This window comes from Otolemur garnettii, unplaced genomic scaffold (assembly GCF_000181295.1).
Source record: "Otolemur garnettii isolate 467f Iridium unplaced genomic scaffold, OtoGar3 scaffold00061, whole genome shotgun sequence".
Taxonomy (NCBI): domain Eukaryota; kingdom Metazoa; phylum Chordata; class Mammalia; order Primates; family Galagidae; genus Otolemur; species Otolemur garnettii.
The window spans coordinates 9,552,883-9,569,048 of NW_003852456.1; the positions used below are offsets into that span (position 1 = coordinate 9,552,883).

General features: G+C 44.2%; 1 protein-coding gene across 1 annotated transcript in view; it reads right to left on the reverse strand.

Moving 5' to 3' along the window:
- GALNT7 (polypeptide N-acetylgalactosaminyltransferase 7) overlaps positions 1-16,166 on the reverse strand; it is a 79,569-nt gene that overhangs the window by 36,902 nt on the left and 26,501 nt on the right. The window contains exon 2 of the mRNA XM_003792811.3: positions 4,754-5,214. Coding sequence (XP_003792859.1) covers positions 4,754-5,214 — 461 coding nt within the window. The remainder of the gene's footprint in view (positions 1-4,753; positions 5,215-16,166) is intronic.

Consider the following 16,166-nt stretch of genomic DNA (forward strand, 5'->3'; position numbering starts at 1 on the left):
GAGACAGGAGTCTCAAGCTGTCCCCCTGGGTAGAGTGCCGTGGCATCTCAGCTCATAGCAACCTCCCACTCCTGGGCTCAAGTGAGTCTCCTGTCTCAGCCTCCCAAGTAGCTGGGACCACAGGCGCCCGCCACAACGCCCGGCTATTTTTTGGTTGCAGCCCTCATTGTTGTTTGGCGGGCCAGGTCAGATTTGAACCCGCCACCTTGGGTGTACGTGGCTGGCGCCTTAGCCACTTGAGCCACAGGTGCCGAGCCAAAAAGTGTATTTTTAGACTGAAAGAAGCAACATGTCCATCGTCTGTCCATCGTGGGTCATCTGAAACCACTTTCAAATGCACTTCCTGCAGATGAGTTCTAAAGTTGCCAAACTATAGTCCGAAAAGTGAAACATATTTTGAGCAGTTCATGACAAAAAGATCATGTGCTTAAAAACTGTCATCGTTGAAGGCTGGATAGGCAAATGGAACCAACATAGATCCTGATGACAGAGATGCAGGTAAGGTACTGAAATACGTGGCATATTCGTGATTTGCACATATAAGTGTACATGTGACTTATATATTAGTCTAAGTATTTGTTTTAGCCTCTTATGAGTGGCTTTAAGGTTCAAGTTCGAAACCTGTGGGTCATGATATGTAAAAACCAAAAAGGAAAGGTATAGCATTTCAACCAAATCAAAGTTTTAAAAATAGCCACCATTTTATAAATCACAACAGTATGTCAAACAACTTGTTAGATACCAGAGACAGCCCTTAACATGAACAGAGCATAGGGAAAGCTCACAGCCGCAATTCACCTTAAGTAAAATTAAGAGTGTAAAAATAAATTTATTTCACCAACAGGTAAGAATAGAATTATCTGTTGTCTAAGGAGTAAGTATAAATATAAAATATCCTTTTTAAAAACCTTTTTCCCACAGATGAGCTTAAGAAAGATGGTAACAATCATATTAACATCTACATAGCTCTCAGAATTTTCAAAGCTCCCTTAATGTCTATTATTTCACTTTGTAAATGCAACTAAGATAGTTTTCCATGAAACAAATGCAAAACGTGCTTGTGCGTGCATATGTGTGTGCGTGTGTTTTTGTGTGTGTGTGTAGGTGGGAGAAAGGTTAAATATCAGAAGCAGATAGATTTGCTCTACAAGTCAAAATATTTAATTCCTTTGTCTGAAATGAAATAGCTTGCGATTACATCCTACTACCTCTGATTGTCCGCCTTCTGGGGCAGAAAAAGGGCAAGAATAATTTCCATGTTGTTTGCGTCGGTAGTTCACATTAAAGGAGATAAAATGCCAAACTTTTTTAGAAAAAATCAAACATCCACAAATAGAGCTTTCTACTTCTTCCTACAAACGGATTAATCCTGACTGTGTCTGCATGAATTTGCCTGAAGCCACAGAGGTGAAGGAGCTCTGGGCGCAGCCGGCTGGTCCCACGCACTCCCTTTCTGCTGACACCTTCTCCTGCCTGTGACTGAGCTTCAGATCCTTGGGCTTATCTCTGATTCTCCTCCTACTGGATCACCTCCAAAAGCCCCCTGATTCTAACACTTGTTCTTTTACATGGGGTCTCTTTTTTCTGGTTCTCTAAACCTCACTGAAGTTCCCAGCCTAATGCCTTCACCCCTAATCCATTCCAGATACCCTACTAGTGTGACACTCCTGGAGCCAGACAGGTCTTTCACTCCTCAGAACCAGACCATCTGGCCCCAGCTTTCCCGACAGCTCTCGTCCCCTGACATTCTCTCCTTTCTCCCTGGGGTAGAGGGTAGGCCCTCTGAAGGCAGGGAGGGTGTTTTCTCACCGCTGTGTCCCCTGGCTGGCTGGCTAGTGCCTCATGTAATCTGATATACTCAGTACCCACTGAACTGTGAAGAAAATCCCATTTGTTTTTTATAGAAACAAGTGTGAAGTCAGATGAAGTCATACTTGGCTCAACTATTTCAGAAACAAGTGTGCCTCCAGCTCACTCGAAATCCTGTTACTCACTTCTTTTAACAAGCAACCGACAGCCAGTAAAGTGACTCAGCCTGTGGATGTGACCCAGAGCCGTCACACACAGAGAAGCATGAGTCACACCACGGCTCCTTCCTGCTCCTCAGGTACAGAACACACATCTCAGATGCAGTCACAAGAACATGGACAAGCCAACTGCAGAGGCAGGTGTCACAGCTGGACAGGCCGCCCAGAGCATAGTGTCCAGGCCTCGCAGGTGGCTCATCTGCATGAGTGACAGAGGAAGGGCAACAGATGCCAAAGCTGCCAACTCCGGCCACACCACGGTGTGTCCCTGCCAGGGAGGAAGGCGAGGAAAGGCATGTGTGGCCTGTCATCATCGTGTCATTTTGGTGGTCGAGACCAGAGACCTCACTGACAGACTGAGGAGGAGGGCTGGGGAGACAGAGGCACAGAAGTTGCCTCAAGCCCGTGTACTCTCTAAGTTTGTCCAGTTTTGGTTTTCTTAACATATTTCAAAGTTAGCTATAATTGACACGTGCATTGGTGTTTCAAATGACATCTTTTAAAACAAATATCTCTGTGTTAAGATCTGCATTTCCACTCCTCTGAGCTCACCCTCTGGCGCAGCACCTGCCCTGAGGTACCACCCCTCGCTGTCCCCCACCAAGAGACACGTGTTAGCTGTGGTGCGAAGTGAGGGCCTTTCACACAGAGCCACCAGGGGTGCATGGGGCTCTGCCATTTTGCTGGGTAATTACAATGAAGGGAAAGCTCCAGGCCACAGACTTTGCACACACAGGTAGGAGCTTTCCCGCAGGGCGGCTGGGAGATCTCAATAACTCAGGGGAAGTCCCAGCAGACAGCAGGAAGTCCCTTCTCCTCCACTGCAGTGCCAAGGCCACCAGTCAGTCTGCTCTGGGCCAGAGACTGCAGTCCTGCCACAGGCCCTCAAAGGGCACTCCCATGGCAGTCCTGCCTCTGTGACCATTGCCCTCCTTCCTGTGAGTCAGGCCACCCAGTTAAATTTGGGTGTCAGATACACCTGCATTTTTTAAGTACATTCTGTGAAAATCTGGGACATACATATACTAAATTTTTTTCATGGTTTATCTGAAATTCAAATGTAATTAGGTGTCTTGTATTTTTATTTGCTAAATCTGGTAGCCCTAGCACAGCCCCTTAAGATGCTCTAACTGTTCTCCACAGAAGAGGTTAGAGGCTGGGCACGGAGGCTCACGCCTGTAATCCCAGCACTCTGGGAAGCCAAAGTGGGAGGATCCTTTGAGTTCAAGAGTTTGAGATCAGCCTGAGCAAGAGCAAGAGCCCGTCTCTATCAAAAGTAGAAAAGCTAGCCGGGTGTGGTGGCAGGCACCTATAGTCCCAGCCACTGGGGAGGCTGAGGCAGGAGGAATGCCTGAGTCCAGGAGTTTGAAGTTGCTGTGAGCTATGATGCCATGGCACTCTACCCAGGTCAAAAAAAAAAGAAAGAAAAGAAAGAAAGAGGTTAGGCTTGTCTTCATCACCACCACGGTGGTGCTGCCACTCTGATGTTCGTTGCATATTCCATTAATCTCTTCTCACTTACCAACTCATGTATATGAACACCTAAAGTCTGCTCAGTAGCCCTATATTGACAGGGAATTTTGCTTGGTGGTCATGAGAATATTGGCAAATGCACGTGTGTATGCATGTATGTGGCTGCAGGTGGATGTATGTGTACCTGCTGTGTTGACCTTTTAAGATGAAAATGACACTGACTGTACATTATCAGGAATAGACTTTCAGTGTTTTTAAGCAGTGAATTCAAGCTGTATGCATGCTAATGAAAACTACTTAGATCCTACAGTAACAGGGCCGGTTATTGAGTGCCTGAAAGAGAAAAGCTTTGGGTTTATTCAAATATCAGCATCCATCTAATAAAGTTAAGAGCCAGAAACCCATCCTACATGAAAAGAACTCAAATGTTTAGGTCACAGTTTCTCCTGTCTGGGTGTTCCTTTTGCACATACTCAAGTGTTTTAATCCCCAGTTTCAGAAGTGAAAAAAAAATTAAAGGAAACATAAACCTGGGTAATTCCACAAGACACTCAGAGTAGGGTCATCATTCACTACTATTCCACAAGATAAGCAGCTTGCTCTGCTAGGGAAAAACAACACGTCAAGGAAGTTTTGCTATTAAAAAATTGTCAGGCCAGGCACCTGGGCTCACACCTGCAGTCTCAGCAATCTGGGAGGCTGAGGCAGGAGGAGTCCTTGAGCTCAGGAGTTTGAGACCAGCTTGAGCAAAAAGCAGACCCCATCTTGACTACAATTAGAAAAACTAGCCCGGCATGGTGGCAGGTGCCTGTAGTCCCAGCTACTGGGGAAGCTGAGGCAGAAGGATTGCTTGAGCCCAGGAGTTTGAGGTTGCTGTGAGCTAAGCTGAGACCACAACACTGTACTCAGAGTGAGACTGTCTCAAAAAAGTAAAAAAATAAATTATCAAACTATTTAGGGGTATAACTGATATCCAACCTGGTGCAAGATCATTTACTAATTGTGGGGCCTGTCTAGGGACCCCATGCTAAGTGTCAGTGATACAGAAGACTCTAGAATTTTATATATCATACCTTCAGTGTGCTGGCACCAACACAGTACCTCCTCCTCTGGCCATGTTGCTGATCAAAAGAATCTCGTATTCCTTTAAACAAAGGCATACCTAATTTCTCCATCCTAACACTCTAACTAAATCCATGCATCTGTCACAGCTATAGCCACCCCGATTTAGGAAGAAGAGGATGTGTGCTTACTCTTCCTGACGTAAGTCATTGATGCTGCGGTCCAGCGAAATCATGTCACTTGCCACCATGTTAAATCCAAACTCTTTAATGCTGGCTTGAGCTGCCTGTTTAAGTTCTGGTCCCAAAACCACCGGCTTGGCTTTCTCTCCAGGGCCACCAACCACTCCGTGTGGCTCAGGTTCTTTGGGTTCAAAGTTCCCGAGGACCCCGGGGTGCAGCACGGGGTCTCGGTAGGTGAAGGTCTGAGGCTTGAAGGTGAGGTAGCGCCTCTGCATGGCATCCTTCTGGGGGTCCCCTCCTGCACGGCGTTCCTGGTCATTTCTGGCCTTGTTTTTCCTTCTAATAGACTCTAAGTCCACTTCTACGCCCTCCACGTGAGGCCATGGTATCACAGGTTTGAATCTGTCTTCCCTGGGAGCTAGTCCATCACCTCCTCGGTTAGCCATGAGGTCACTGCCATCTCTGTTTTCCTACACAAAAGGGAGGGAACACACAGTGAGTATGTGAGGGAAAGCCACCACAGTGGAGCCCATAAGACCAACTTCCATGCTTACAAATGGGCTCAGCACAAAACAGTTTATATATATATATATACATATATATATATATATTTTTTTTTTTGAGACAGAGTCTCACTATCACTCTGAGTACAATACCATGGTATCATCACAGCTCACAGCAACCTCAAACCCCTGGCTCAAGCAATCCTCCTGCCTCAGCCTCCCCAATAGCTGGGACTACAGGCGCTAACATACCTGGCTAGTTTTTCTATTTTTAGTAGAGACTGGGTCTCACTCTTCAGGCTGTCTCGAACTCCTAAGCTTAAGGGATCCTCCCGCCTCAGCCTCCCAGAGTGCTGGGATCACAGGTATGAGTCACCACACCTGGCTATTTTATTCTTTTTTTGATCAACATAACCTAGAAATAAAAATGCTGCTCTAGGGTCTTGGGCTAAAACAGCCACATGGTTGGCTGGCTAGGTGCCCAAATGCTGGGGGGACAAACTGGGGGCATATATTCAACAGTTTCAATTCAGTATTTATCTGAACTTATGTGCACTCAAAACTATTAAAAAAAAAAAAACCCAAAAACTTTAACCAAGCCAGCTTGGGCTTTAAATCACACCTAATCTCCAATATGCCCCATCTCAGAGATAGCCTAGGCAAAACCAGATTCTGCACATAAAGATATTCACAGTGAAGGGGCCTCTCTGCTGTGTGGACCTTCCTCTTCACCTGTGCAGACCTTTCAGCCAGAAATCCGGAGTGCTTTTGCTTCTGAAGTATATTATGTTAATGTTTTACTAATCTGGTACCCTTCTCTGTACAAAGCAACATTTCCCAACATCGCTGTCAACACCTTGGCAGTTTTATTTATTTACTTTTTTTTTTTTTTGAGACAGAGTCTCACTCTGTCACCTTGGGTAGAGTGCTATGGTGGTGTCATACATAGCTCACAGCAACCTAAAACTCTTGGGCTCAAGCGATCCTCCTGCTTCAGCCTCCCAAGTAGCTGAGACTACAGGCACCTCCCATCACACCAAGCTAGTTTTTCTATGTTTAGTAGAGACAGGGTCTCACTCTTACTCAGGCTGGTCTGGAACTCCTGAGCTCAATCAATCCTCCTGCCTCAGCCTCCCAGAGGGCTGGATTACAGGTGTGAGCCACCCTGCCTGGACTAGATGATTTTTTAAAAATTCTTTTTTAACTATCAAAATCGGTTGTTAGCCATCCCTTATCTACTAAATTCACATCTGAAATAACTTTTTAGAGACTTTTTTATAGGGATTTTTGCCTCTAAAACTATCAGGAAGTAGAGAGCAGCCACACTGTAATATGGGTTACTCACAAATAAGGTCACACAAGTCACTACCCACTTTACAAAGTGACCCCATCCCTGATCCCCCAATTCTGCTATGTGTGATATCTTTCCAATATGGTCATACCTTGATAAGAAATGATATGAATCTAAAGGGATTTATGAAAATGGTCATTAGTGCAAATGACAGTAATATGGGCCTGTGTAGATTTGAACTCCTAAGGGGGCCCTGGAAAACGAAACTCTTGCTGAAGAGCTTATGCGTCACACGGTCTCAGGGCTGACCCGCACACACACTGTCTGCTTATCATTCTTCAAAGGCCATGGAATTTAAAAGTAAATCTGGGAGCTGGGCATTGTGGCAGGTGCCTGTAGTCCCAGCTACTCAGGAGGCTGAGGCACGAAAATCACCTAAGCCCAGGAGCGGGAGGTTGCTATGAGCTATGTGACGCCACGGCACTCACTGAGGGCGATGAAGTGAGACTCGGTCTCAACAACAAAAAGTAAATCTGGGTCACCAATCCATTATATTTACTCAGAAGGATATGTTTACTATACTTTTGAACAAAATTTAGTTCATCCAAAGCAAGGGCTCAAATTTAAAATTGTCCTAAAAATTACTTTTCAAGGCTGGGTACAGTGGCTCACACTTTTAATCCCAGCACTCTGGGAGACCAAAGTGGGAGAATCGCTTGAGCTACAGAGTTCGAGATTAGTGTGACCAAGAGCAAGACCTCGGTCTCTACTAAAACTAGAAAAACTAGCCGGGCCTGGTGGCAGGCACCTGTAGTCCCACCTACTTGGAGGCTGAGGCAGGAGGATGGCCTGAGCCCAGGAGTTTGAGGTTGCTGTGAGATATGGCACCACGGCACTCTACCTAGGGTGAAAGAATGAGACTCTGTCTCAAGAAAAAAATTTACTTTTCAAAAACCACGTCAAAACACTGCATCTTGTAAAGGTATTGGGGTACACTGCACATTTCTTAGTAATAAAAACATTCAATTTTCAACATGTAAATAAAAACTGGAAAAGGGGAAATAAATGTCACACAAAATCCTTCTTTGTACTGACACTACTATGTGTTATGTGTGTTATGTTCTATTCTGTAAATGTGAAATTACCATTAATTCAAATTACCATTAGTTCAAATCAGCACTATAAACACAGGAACCGGCTCCTGTGAGCCTCCCCCTCCTCCCACAGGCCTGTGGATATTTCTGACATTGCTCTTTCTGCACTGCCTCAAATGTTCTAGGCTCTTTCAGGACAGATCGTGGGTTCTTTTTTTAATTTTTTGAGACAAGAGTCTCACTGTGTGCCCTGGGTAGAGTGCCATGGCATCATAGCTTATAGTAACCTCAAACTCTTGGGCTCAAGCAATCCTCTTGCCTCAGCCTCTTGGGTAGCTGGTACTATAGGCACCCACCACCATGCCTGGCTAGTTTTTTTATTTTTAGTAGAGACAGGGTCTCACTCTTGGTCAGGCTGGTCTCCAACTGCTGAGCTCAAGGACTCCTCCCACCTTAGCCTCCCAGAGTGCTGGGATTACAGGTGCGAGCCAGTGTGACCGGCCCAGCTTGTGCATATTATTTACCTCTGTGTCCCAAGCACCCTGTAGGCAGTGGGTGTTCAGCGCATTTCCATTCATCAACTATGGGGAGAACGTCTGGCTGTGCGTCACCTATTATTATCTTGCTGTTATATAAAAGGACTTTACACCTATATTATCTTAGGCTACTGCTCGACTTGGTTAAGCCCAGCAATTTGGGAATACAAATGAGATAATTGAAAACATTACTTCCCTAAACTTCTAAGATTTGAATAAGCCTTTTTTTAGTTTCTTCTCTTCTTCAGATTTTGGTAAATCATGTCTGCAAGTAAAATCTGGTACTTCATGGAAAGTGAGTACCTTATTTAAACATGAGACAGTAAGTCCCCTGATGTTGGTCTTAACTCTCTGAGCTGATTAATCTTGCAAAGGGTCAGAAAAATATCAGGTAATACTCAAAGGGGGATGAATTAAAGGAAGAAATGGGCAATTAAAGGACCAAAACACAGGTTAAATTTGCAATAGGAAAAATAACAAACAATAAAGTGATTATCCTTTAAAAAAAACGTTTTACTCATAAGACTGTTGCACTGGCCCAAATCAAAGTTATTATCATAGACAGGTAATCAAAAAGTCCATAAAACACATGAAATTTAAAAATATTTATGAAATCTAAGTTCTATCTTTCAGAGACCTTATAAAAATTAATGCTTTAGCTCATGAACTGAATCGTAAATATATATTACAGGCTTAAAGAACCTTTCTTATCATGACTATTTAATCATTTAGCTGATTTGAACTTTAAGAATCCAACATGAGGATTACAAAGATGACCAGAACATCGTTTCTTTCTTGGTATATTTCAAAAGGTGTTTAATAAAACTGTATCTGTCCAAGTTTACACTGTCATTTTGGTGGTAAGAGCACAACTGTCAAGACAGGGCTGAAAATACAGGGCACACTGATGCCATTAAAAAGCCTCATCTCTTGGCTCAGTGCCTGTAGCTCAGGCAGCTCAGGCGCCAGCCACATACACCAGAGCTGGTAGGTTTGAATCCAGCCTGGGCCTGCCAAACAACAATGATAAGTACAACCAAAAAATAGCAGAGCTTTGTAGACCAACGCCTGTAGTTCCAGCTACTTGGGAGGCTGAGGCAAGAGAATCGCTTGGGCCCAGAAGTTTGAGGTTGCTGTGAGTTGTGATATCACTGCACTCTACCCAGGGCGACAGCTTGAGGCACTGTCTCAAAAAAAAAAAAGCCTCATCTCCCAAAGGTAGTAATTACGACCCTTCTTAGAAATCAGAAGATTATAGTGGGTGGATTTCTAACTCCCCATGTTTTGGGAGTTAAGCAGTTCTTAGATTTTAAAAAGAAAACTCCTGGATAGCATTTTATTCTAATAATAATATATAATAAGTTACATGAAATAGTTTAATAAAATGTCACAATTCTATAATACACTGTGAACCATATTATCTCTATAAAATGACCTGTCTAAAAATAAGAAACATACTGGGAAAGAGGAAGGGGAAAAAAAAAGAGAGAGAGAGAAGAAAGCACAGTCATGAAAGAAAGACCATAAAATAAAAGCTTAAAGATTTCAAACACTTGAATATGTATGTATGCATATATATTATGTGTGCACACGGAGAAAGGAAATAGACTTTAAAACCCAAAGGATTTGCAGGATAAGAAACACACCCTTACAGAGAACAATCTCAACAGTTCATCAAGTGGAGGAAGAGGAACTTGTTTTACTTTTTTTTAAATAAAAAAAAATTGCATTTACTTAGAAGCATTCAGAATGTCAACAAAACAGCTGCAACTTTTTGTATTAACTGGAAATGAGGTCACATTTGTCCCCTCACCTCATGTTTCGGAACCTTCCTTCAGCCTGTGACAATCAGCCCTACTTTCTCCCAAGAAGTGGGAAGAGTCTGTCTTTTCTAGATCATCTTTGAAATATTTTTTAAAAGCACTCCCAACATCAATGCCCTGGGGACCACACGCTCTTAACACCTTTTATTTTTGAATCCAGCAAAGTCGTATTTATTACCATCCTTTTGATTCTTGTTTCCAGCATAACAGTGCATCTTACAATCGAATACTCTCCAAAGCCAAGCAGACGGTTTAATTCTTATCCGCCCTCACATCTGGCAAGCCCGGTGAAACCAAAGAATGATTTCCAAATCTTCCTGACAACCTTTTAGGAAATTATGTCACCAACAGAATCATCCATAATTCTTAGGACATTAGGGAAAACGCTGTACCAAGGGCAGAATAAGGTCAAATATACCATTTGTGTTGGGAGAGCACGTAATATCCTTTTGAAAGCCAAAACAGCAATGTCCAATTCTCCCTCTAGGGAGGAAATTGGAGAATGAACAGGGCAGTCCCGCAGAAGTGTGACTACTTTCTGCAGCTGGAAATCCATAAAAGAATCTTTTTCTCTAGTACTTCCTTTTGCCCTTTGGCTTTCATAATATCTCATAAAAGAAAGGATTGCAATGTGTGGCTTACAACACAGGCATTTTGATGGGTGCGTGATAACCTTCTCTTGCACATGTGATAAAAAAAAATCTCCCCAACCAAGAAAACACTTCCGAATTTTTGTAGCAGGCTTGTCATTCTGAAGCATAGAATGACATTTTACTACCATGTCATGTCTAGAAATCCATTTTAGGAGGGTGTGACAAGGTAACATAATGATGTGAGCTAGAAAAATGCATTCAGAGTAGATCAAGGTTATTTACATAATCAATTTTTCAACAGTTTACTTTTCAGCTGGCCTGATTTCAGGTGGGAATGCTTATCTAGCGATATTCTAGTTTGTCGGACATGCTATTTGGCACTCAGGTTAGTATTTACAGGCATCATTAAAAGATAAAAGAACTACCCTTTGCGTTTTTAAAATATTTACTATAGGCCTCCTGTGTGCCAGGCACTCTATATAAAAATGCAGCGTTACAGAGATACAGAGAAAGGCTTTTCTCTAAGGATGTCACAGGCTGGGGGCAGGGATGTCTGAGAAGCTTGAGACTTGATCTACATTCTTCTAAAACAGCAGAGGTTCCCCAGGACACATGGTCGGTGAGGAAGTGGGGATGCAGAGGGCGGCGTGGCAACCATTCTAGGCCAGGGCAGAGGTGCCGAAGCACGTGCCACGTCCAGGGAACTCTGAATCACTTGGCATCAGCAGGAGAGGAGACCTGCTATGCTGGAAGCTTCTCAGAGGGCGTCTGAAGAATTGCCCAGAGGTTCCAACTTTATCCTCTCAGAAATATTAGCCACAAAAGGAAAGCTCGCCACTCCGAGCTGAATTTGGGAGAGAGCTCTGATGGAGCAAACGAATGGGAAGAGGGGCCAAGACGTGAGGTTTTCAGAGAGGTGAGAAAAAAACTGAAAACTACAACGCCAGAGAAGGCAATGTGGGGAGAATTTCAAGAAACGAGTGGGCAACAGGGCTAAACCTGGCAGCTACGAACCACATGGAATGGGCAGGAACGACCCAGCGTGAAGGAAGGGGCGCCAGGTATGTGCGGTTCCTCACTCCGAGCCCCAGATGCACGGCCGGCGGCTGCCCAGGAGCGGGGGCCGGCAGGCCCAGGAGCAGGGGCCGGCGGCCGCCCAGGAGCAGGGGCCGGGAGGCGCAGGATTGACTCCTCACCGTCTTTCCCTACCCTGTGCTCCTCTTGTGTGTCCTAGACATTCCCTAATTGGTGGATTAAGGAGCACGCATGTAGCACCTGCTTTGTACCAGGTTTAGGGGTGTAATCAAATGCATTCCTGCTCTTCTGGAGTTTTCTGTCTGCTGAGGGAGATGGATAATCAAATAATCATCTAAATGTGGTGCTATACAAGCCTTTGAGGATGGCTGACCCCATCAAGGAAGGGAGGACAGGCTTTGGTGAGAGCGCGCACACACTGCCCAGAGATCTGAAAGATGCGGATTTCTCAGGGAAAGCGAGGACGGCAGTGCCCCCAATAGAAGACACATTTTGCCAAGTGCCCACTGCAGTGAGGCCTGTGGAGAGAAGGACCCAACGGGGCTGGAGGATGAAGAGGGAGGGCCCCGGACCGGTGAGGGTGAAGACGGCAGGAGCTGGAGCGAGCAGGGACAGGTGTTCCAGGGGCGATTTCAGTCTTCATCTGAGAGCAGCGTAAAGCCAGCTAATATTTCAATGCACTTTGGGAGGGGCAAGGGCACGAAGAGAGGCCGTGGCTGAGACAGCACTCAGCCAGAAAGCTGGACAGACGCAAGGGCTAATGAGCGACTGACTTTGTGTTGCTAGAAAGGACTACGGGAGGCCAGGCACTTTATTTACAATAAAAAAGAAAAAAGGATTATTGGGTTCAGGATTCCACAGCCTGTAGGAGAAGGAGGGGGCCAGCACCTGCCTCTTGTGGTGAGGGCCTTGGGCTGCTTCCACTCAAGGTAGAAGGAGAAGGGGAGCCCACGGGCACAGGGACCACAAGGTGACACAGGACAACAAGGGAGGAGATGCAAGACTCTTTTTCTAACAGCTCTCACGGGAACTACCTACCAGAACAAGAACTTGCTTATTACAGTGAAGCCCAAACACCTGCCATAAGGCCCTACCTTCAAACTGGGGGTCACATTTCAACATGAGGTGGGGGGGCTCTTGTACAAGGGTGGTGGGAATGTAAACTAGTACAGCCACTATGGAGAACAGTATGAAAGCTCCTCACAAAACTAAAAGCAGAACTAACATATAATTTAGAAATTCCACTACTGGGGATTTGGCCAAAGAACAGAAAATCACCAGTTGGGTATCCTGGTGTAATACAGCTCCTATAATCCTGTATCCTGGGAGGCCGAGATAGGTGGGTTGCTTCAGCTCAGGAGTTTGTGAACAAGAGTAAAACCCAGTCTCTACTAAAATTAGAAAAACTAGCTGGGTGATGTGGCAGGTGCCTGCAGTCCTACCTACTTAAGAGGCTGAGGCAGGAGGATCACTTGAGTCCAGAAGTTTAATGTTGCTGTGAGCTATGATGACATAACACACTGTTCTCAGGGGGACAGAGTGAGATTCTGTTTCAAAAAATAAATAAATAATAATAAAAGAATCAAACACTGTTATGTATGTTACCTATACCACTCCTCACAACCATTCAATGAGATGGGTCCTGTGATTTTACTCTCACACTTTATAGTTGAGAAGGGCAAAGATTAGAAAGCTTAAATACCACATCCAATACCACAGCAAGCGACAGAGCTAGGATTACAACCCTGGTCTGGGTGACTCCTAACCCTAAGTATTTAGCCCCAATGCTAAACTCCTTTAAAAAGACTGCTTCGATGATTTCTACGTTCTACAAACCCAGAAATTGATAAAAGCAATGAACTTGATTTCCAAGTGACATACATCCTGACATCTCTGTGTTCTGCTTCCCAGTCACTTACAAAGCCTGATTTCGGTGACTCCTTACACCAAAAGCAGCCAGCTCTGACCTATACCAGGAGCACTGCCTTGCCAAAGGCCTTTTTACTCCTTCAGTGTGAGAGGTTATGATTTCCCCTGATGACGAGTGAAATAAAAGTGAAAACCTTTTGAACAATTTTGCACAAAGAATGAAATCAGTGTCTCTCCTGAGTGAGCACGGAAGAGATTTGCATCCTATGTTAAGCCGCCTGTCCCAACCCACGTAGCACCATGAATTATGAGCTGTTCAAACTATTACTTTTGCCTTTTTATGACCAAAAGTACTTAGCTATGGAAGAAAAACCAAATGACTACAGTTGTTCTGATATTCTACTCCTTTTTTTTTTTTTTTTTTTTTTTTGGAGACAGAGTCTTACTCTGTCACCCTGGGTAAAGTGCCATAGTGTCATAGCTCATAGCAACCTCAAATTCCTGGGCTCAAGTGATCCTCCTGCCTCAGCCTCCCTAGCAGCTGGGACTACAGGCACCCACCACCATGCTTGGCTATTTTTAGAGATGAGGTCTCCCCTTGCTTAGGCTGGTCTCAAATTCCTAAGCCCCTTCCAAAGGGCTAGGATTACAGCCACTGTGCCCACTCCTAACCAAAAAAATTATCAAAAACTCACTTCTATAAAGAAGATAATTACACTATCACAGAAGATCTCGCTCTATTCCTTAGGCCAGGCTAACCCCATATAAGATCTCTATTTTCCCCTCCCTTGGCATAAGACATATCAATGAGATTAAGGAAACTCCATCCGTAACCCTGTGGACTTATCCAGAAATATAACCAACAGCCTGTTCTCTAGGATACATGAGGCTGATCATGTATCAGAAGATCAGGGGTAGTATATCAAGACATGGCTTTCATGGACAGCAATATAAGATGCTTTCCTGATTTAATCTCTGACATGTGGTGTAGTAAATAGATGTGCTTAATGTAGGACATCAAAAACTTGGCACCATGGGCGGCACCTGTGGTTCAAGGAGTAGGGCGCCAGCCCCATATGCCAAGGGTGGTGGGTTCAAAAAACTGCAAAAAAAAAAAGCAAAAAAAAACATGGCACTGTTAACTTTAACCATTTTTTAATCTTGTGAACCACCACCTTTATTTATTTATTTTTTTGGAGACAGAGTCTCACTCTGTCCCTGGGTAGAGTGCTATGTTGTCATTACAATTCACAGCAACCTCAAACTCCAGGAGCTACCGTGCCTGGCCAACCAGCACCTTTTACAAGTTAGAATAGCCTAATTTTACTGTGACAATGTCCATAAGATTCATACTTCTTTCTAGGACCCCTTATAAACAATTAGAGCAATCATTTCATTTCAAAAACCATTTTGGCACTTTGAGAGGAGACATAGCTGTCTGGAAACAACTCTACCCATCTATTGAGAAGAGCTGGTCAGTCACAGACGCCTGAATTTCACTGGTCTGACCCGTGCTGACCACTGGCCAGACGCCAGGGTGTGCTTGTCCTGCCCCTGGTATCTGAGAGGCATTTGGCTCGTACTGCCTCGGGTATTTGCAAAATGCTGACCAACTACTGGGGCCAGAAGAGATATAATTGTAAAAAGAACTCCATAAAGCTGTAAGTTTAGGAGCAAAAAGGATGGAAGGGCAACCAGTTACTGCTACCTGATTCCAACAAGACATCCCACAAATGCTCTGCAGCCAAGTGCCAGAAATTTGAACCTACCAGCCTTTAGCACCTGGCTTTGCACTCGTGCTTGGACATCTCTCGAAACCCCTCTACGAGGACATTCACAGCGAGCTCCTGCACAAGCTCTTTAGGACGTCCACAGCGAGCTCCTGCACAAGCTCTTGGAGCTCTTTGCTCCTATTTAGGGCTCACTTGAGTCTGTCAGCGCCTTTCTGCATAGAAATTTCTCAGAACCTGGTGTTAAGTTAGGGCCCTCAGTCCCCTGTGGACCTGATTTAATCACATTGTGATAGTGCTGTGTCTTCCAAATCACACCTTGTGTGTGTCCCAGGAGGCAGGTCAGTTAGATAAGACGCTGGCACCTGCTGTGACCTTACATGTTAATGACTCCTCACAATAAGCTTCTCAGGTTATCAAAATCCAAAGGCTGAAATGCTTAGCCCAATGTGGACTCAGAGTTTCTCAAGAGCTTTGTATTCATTCTGTCTTTTAAAACTGAGCTTAATTGTTTAAAGAACACAATGCTTGAACTTCTACTGAAACATCAAAAGACACAGTGTAATAATCACAAGTCCAGTTATATCTTGCGGGGTGGGGGGGTGGTGGGGGGAGAGAACACCCAACACTGGGTCATGTGTTATTTCCAGGGGCATTTTCATCTTTAAAAAAGAAAAAACAACCCACAGATTGATGTTTTATTAAATTTGCCTAAAGCCATAGAAAAGCCCCTATATTAACTTTATAAAGTGAAATATACATTAGTGATGTGAGGTGGTCAACATTTCAGCATGGTGGATGCATCTGTTTAACCTTATATGGAAAGCCTCAGTCTAAAAGCATAGGTGATATAAAAAAATTATGAGGTATGAGGTATCCTTTTTATTAATAATAGGAAAGGATGTTCATACAATTTATTCTAGGAGAAAAATTGACTTTTTTTTTTTT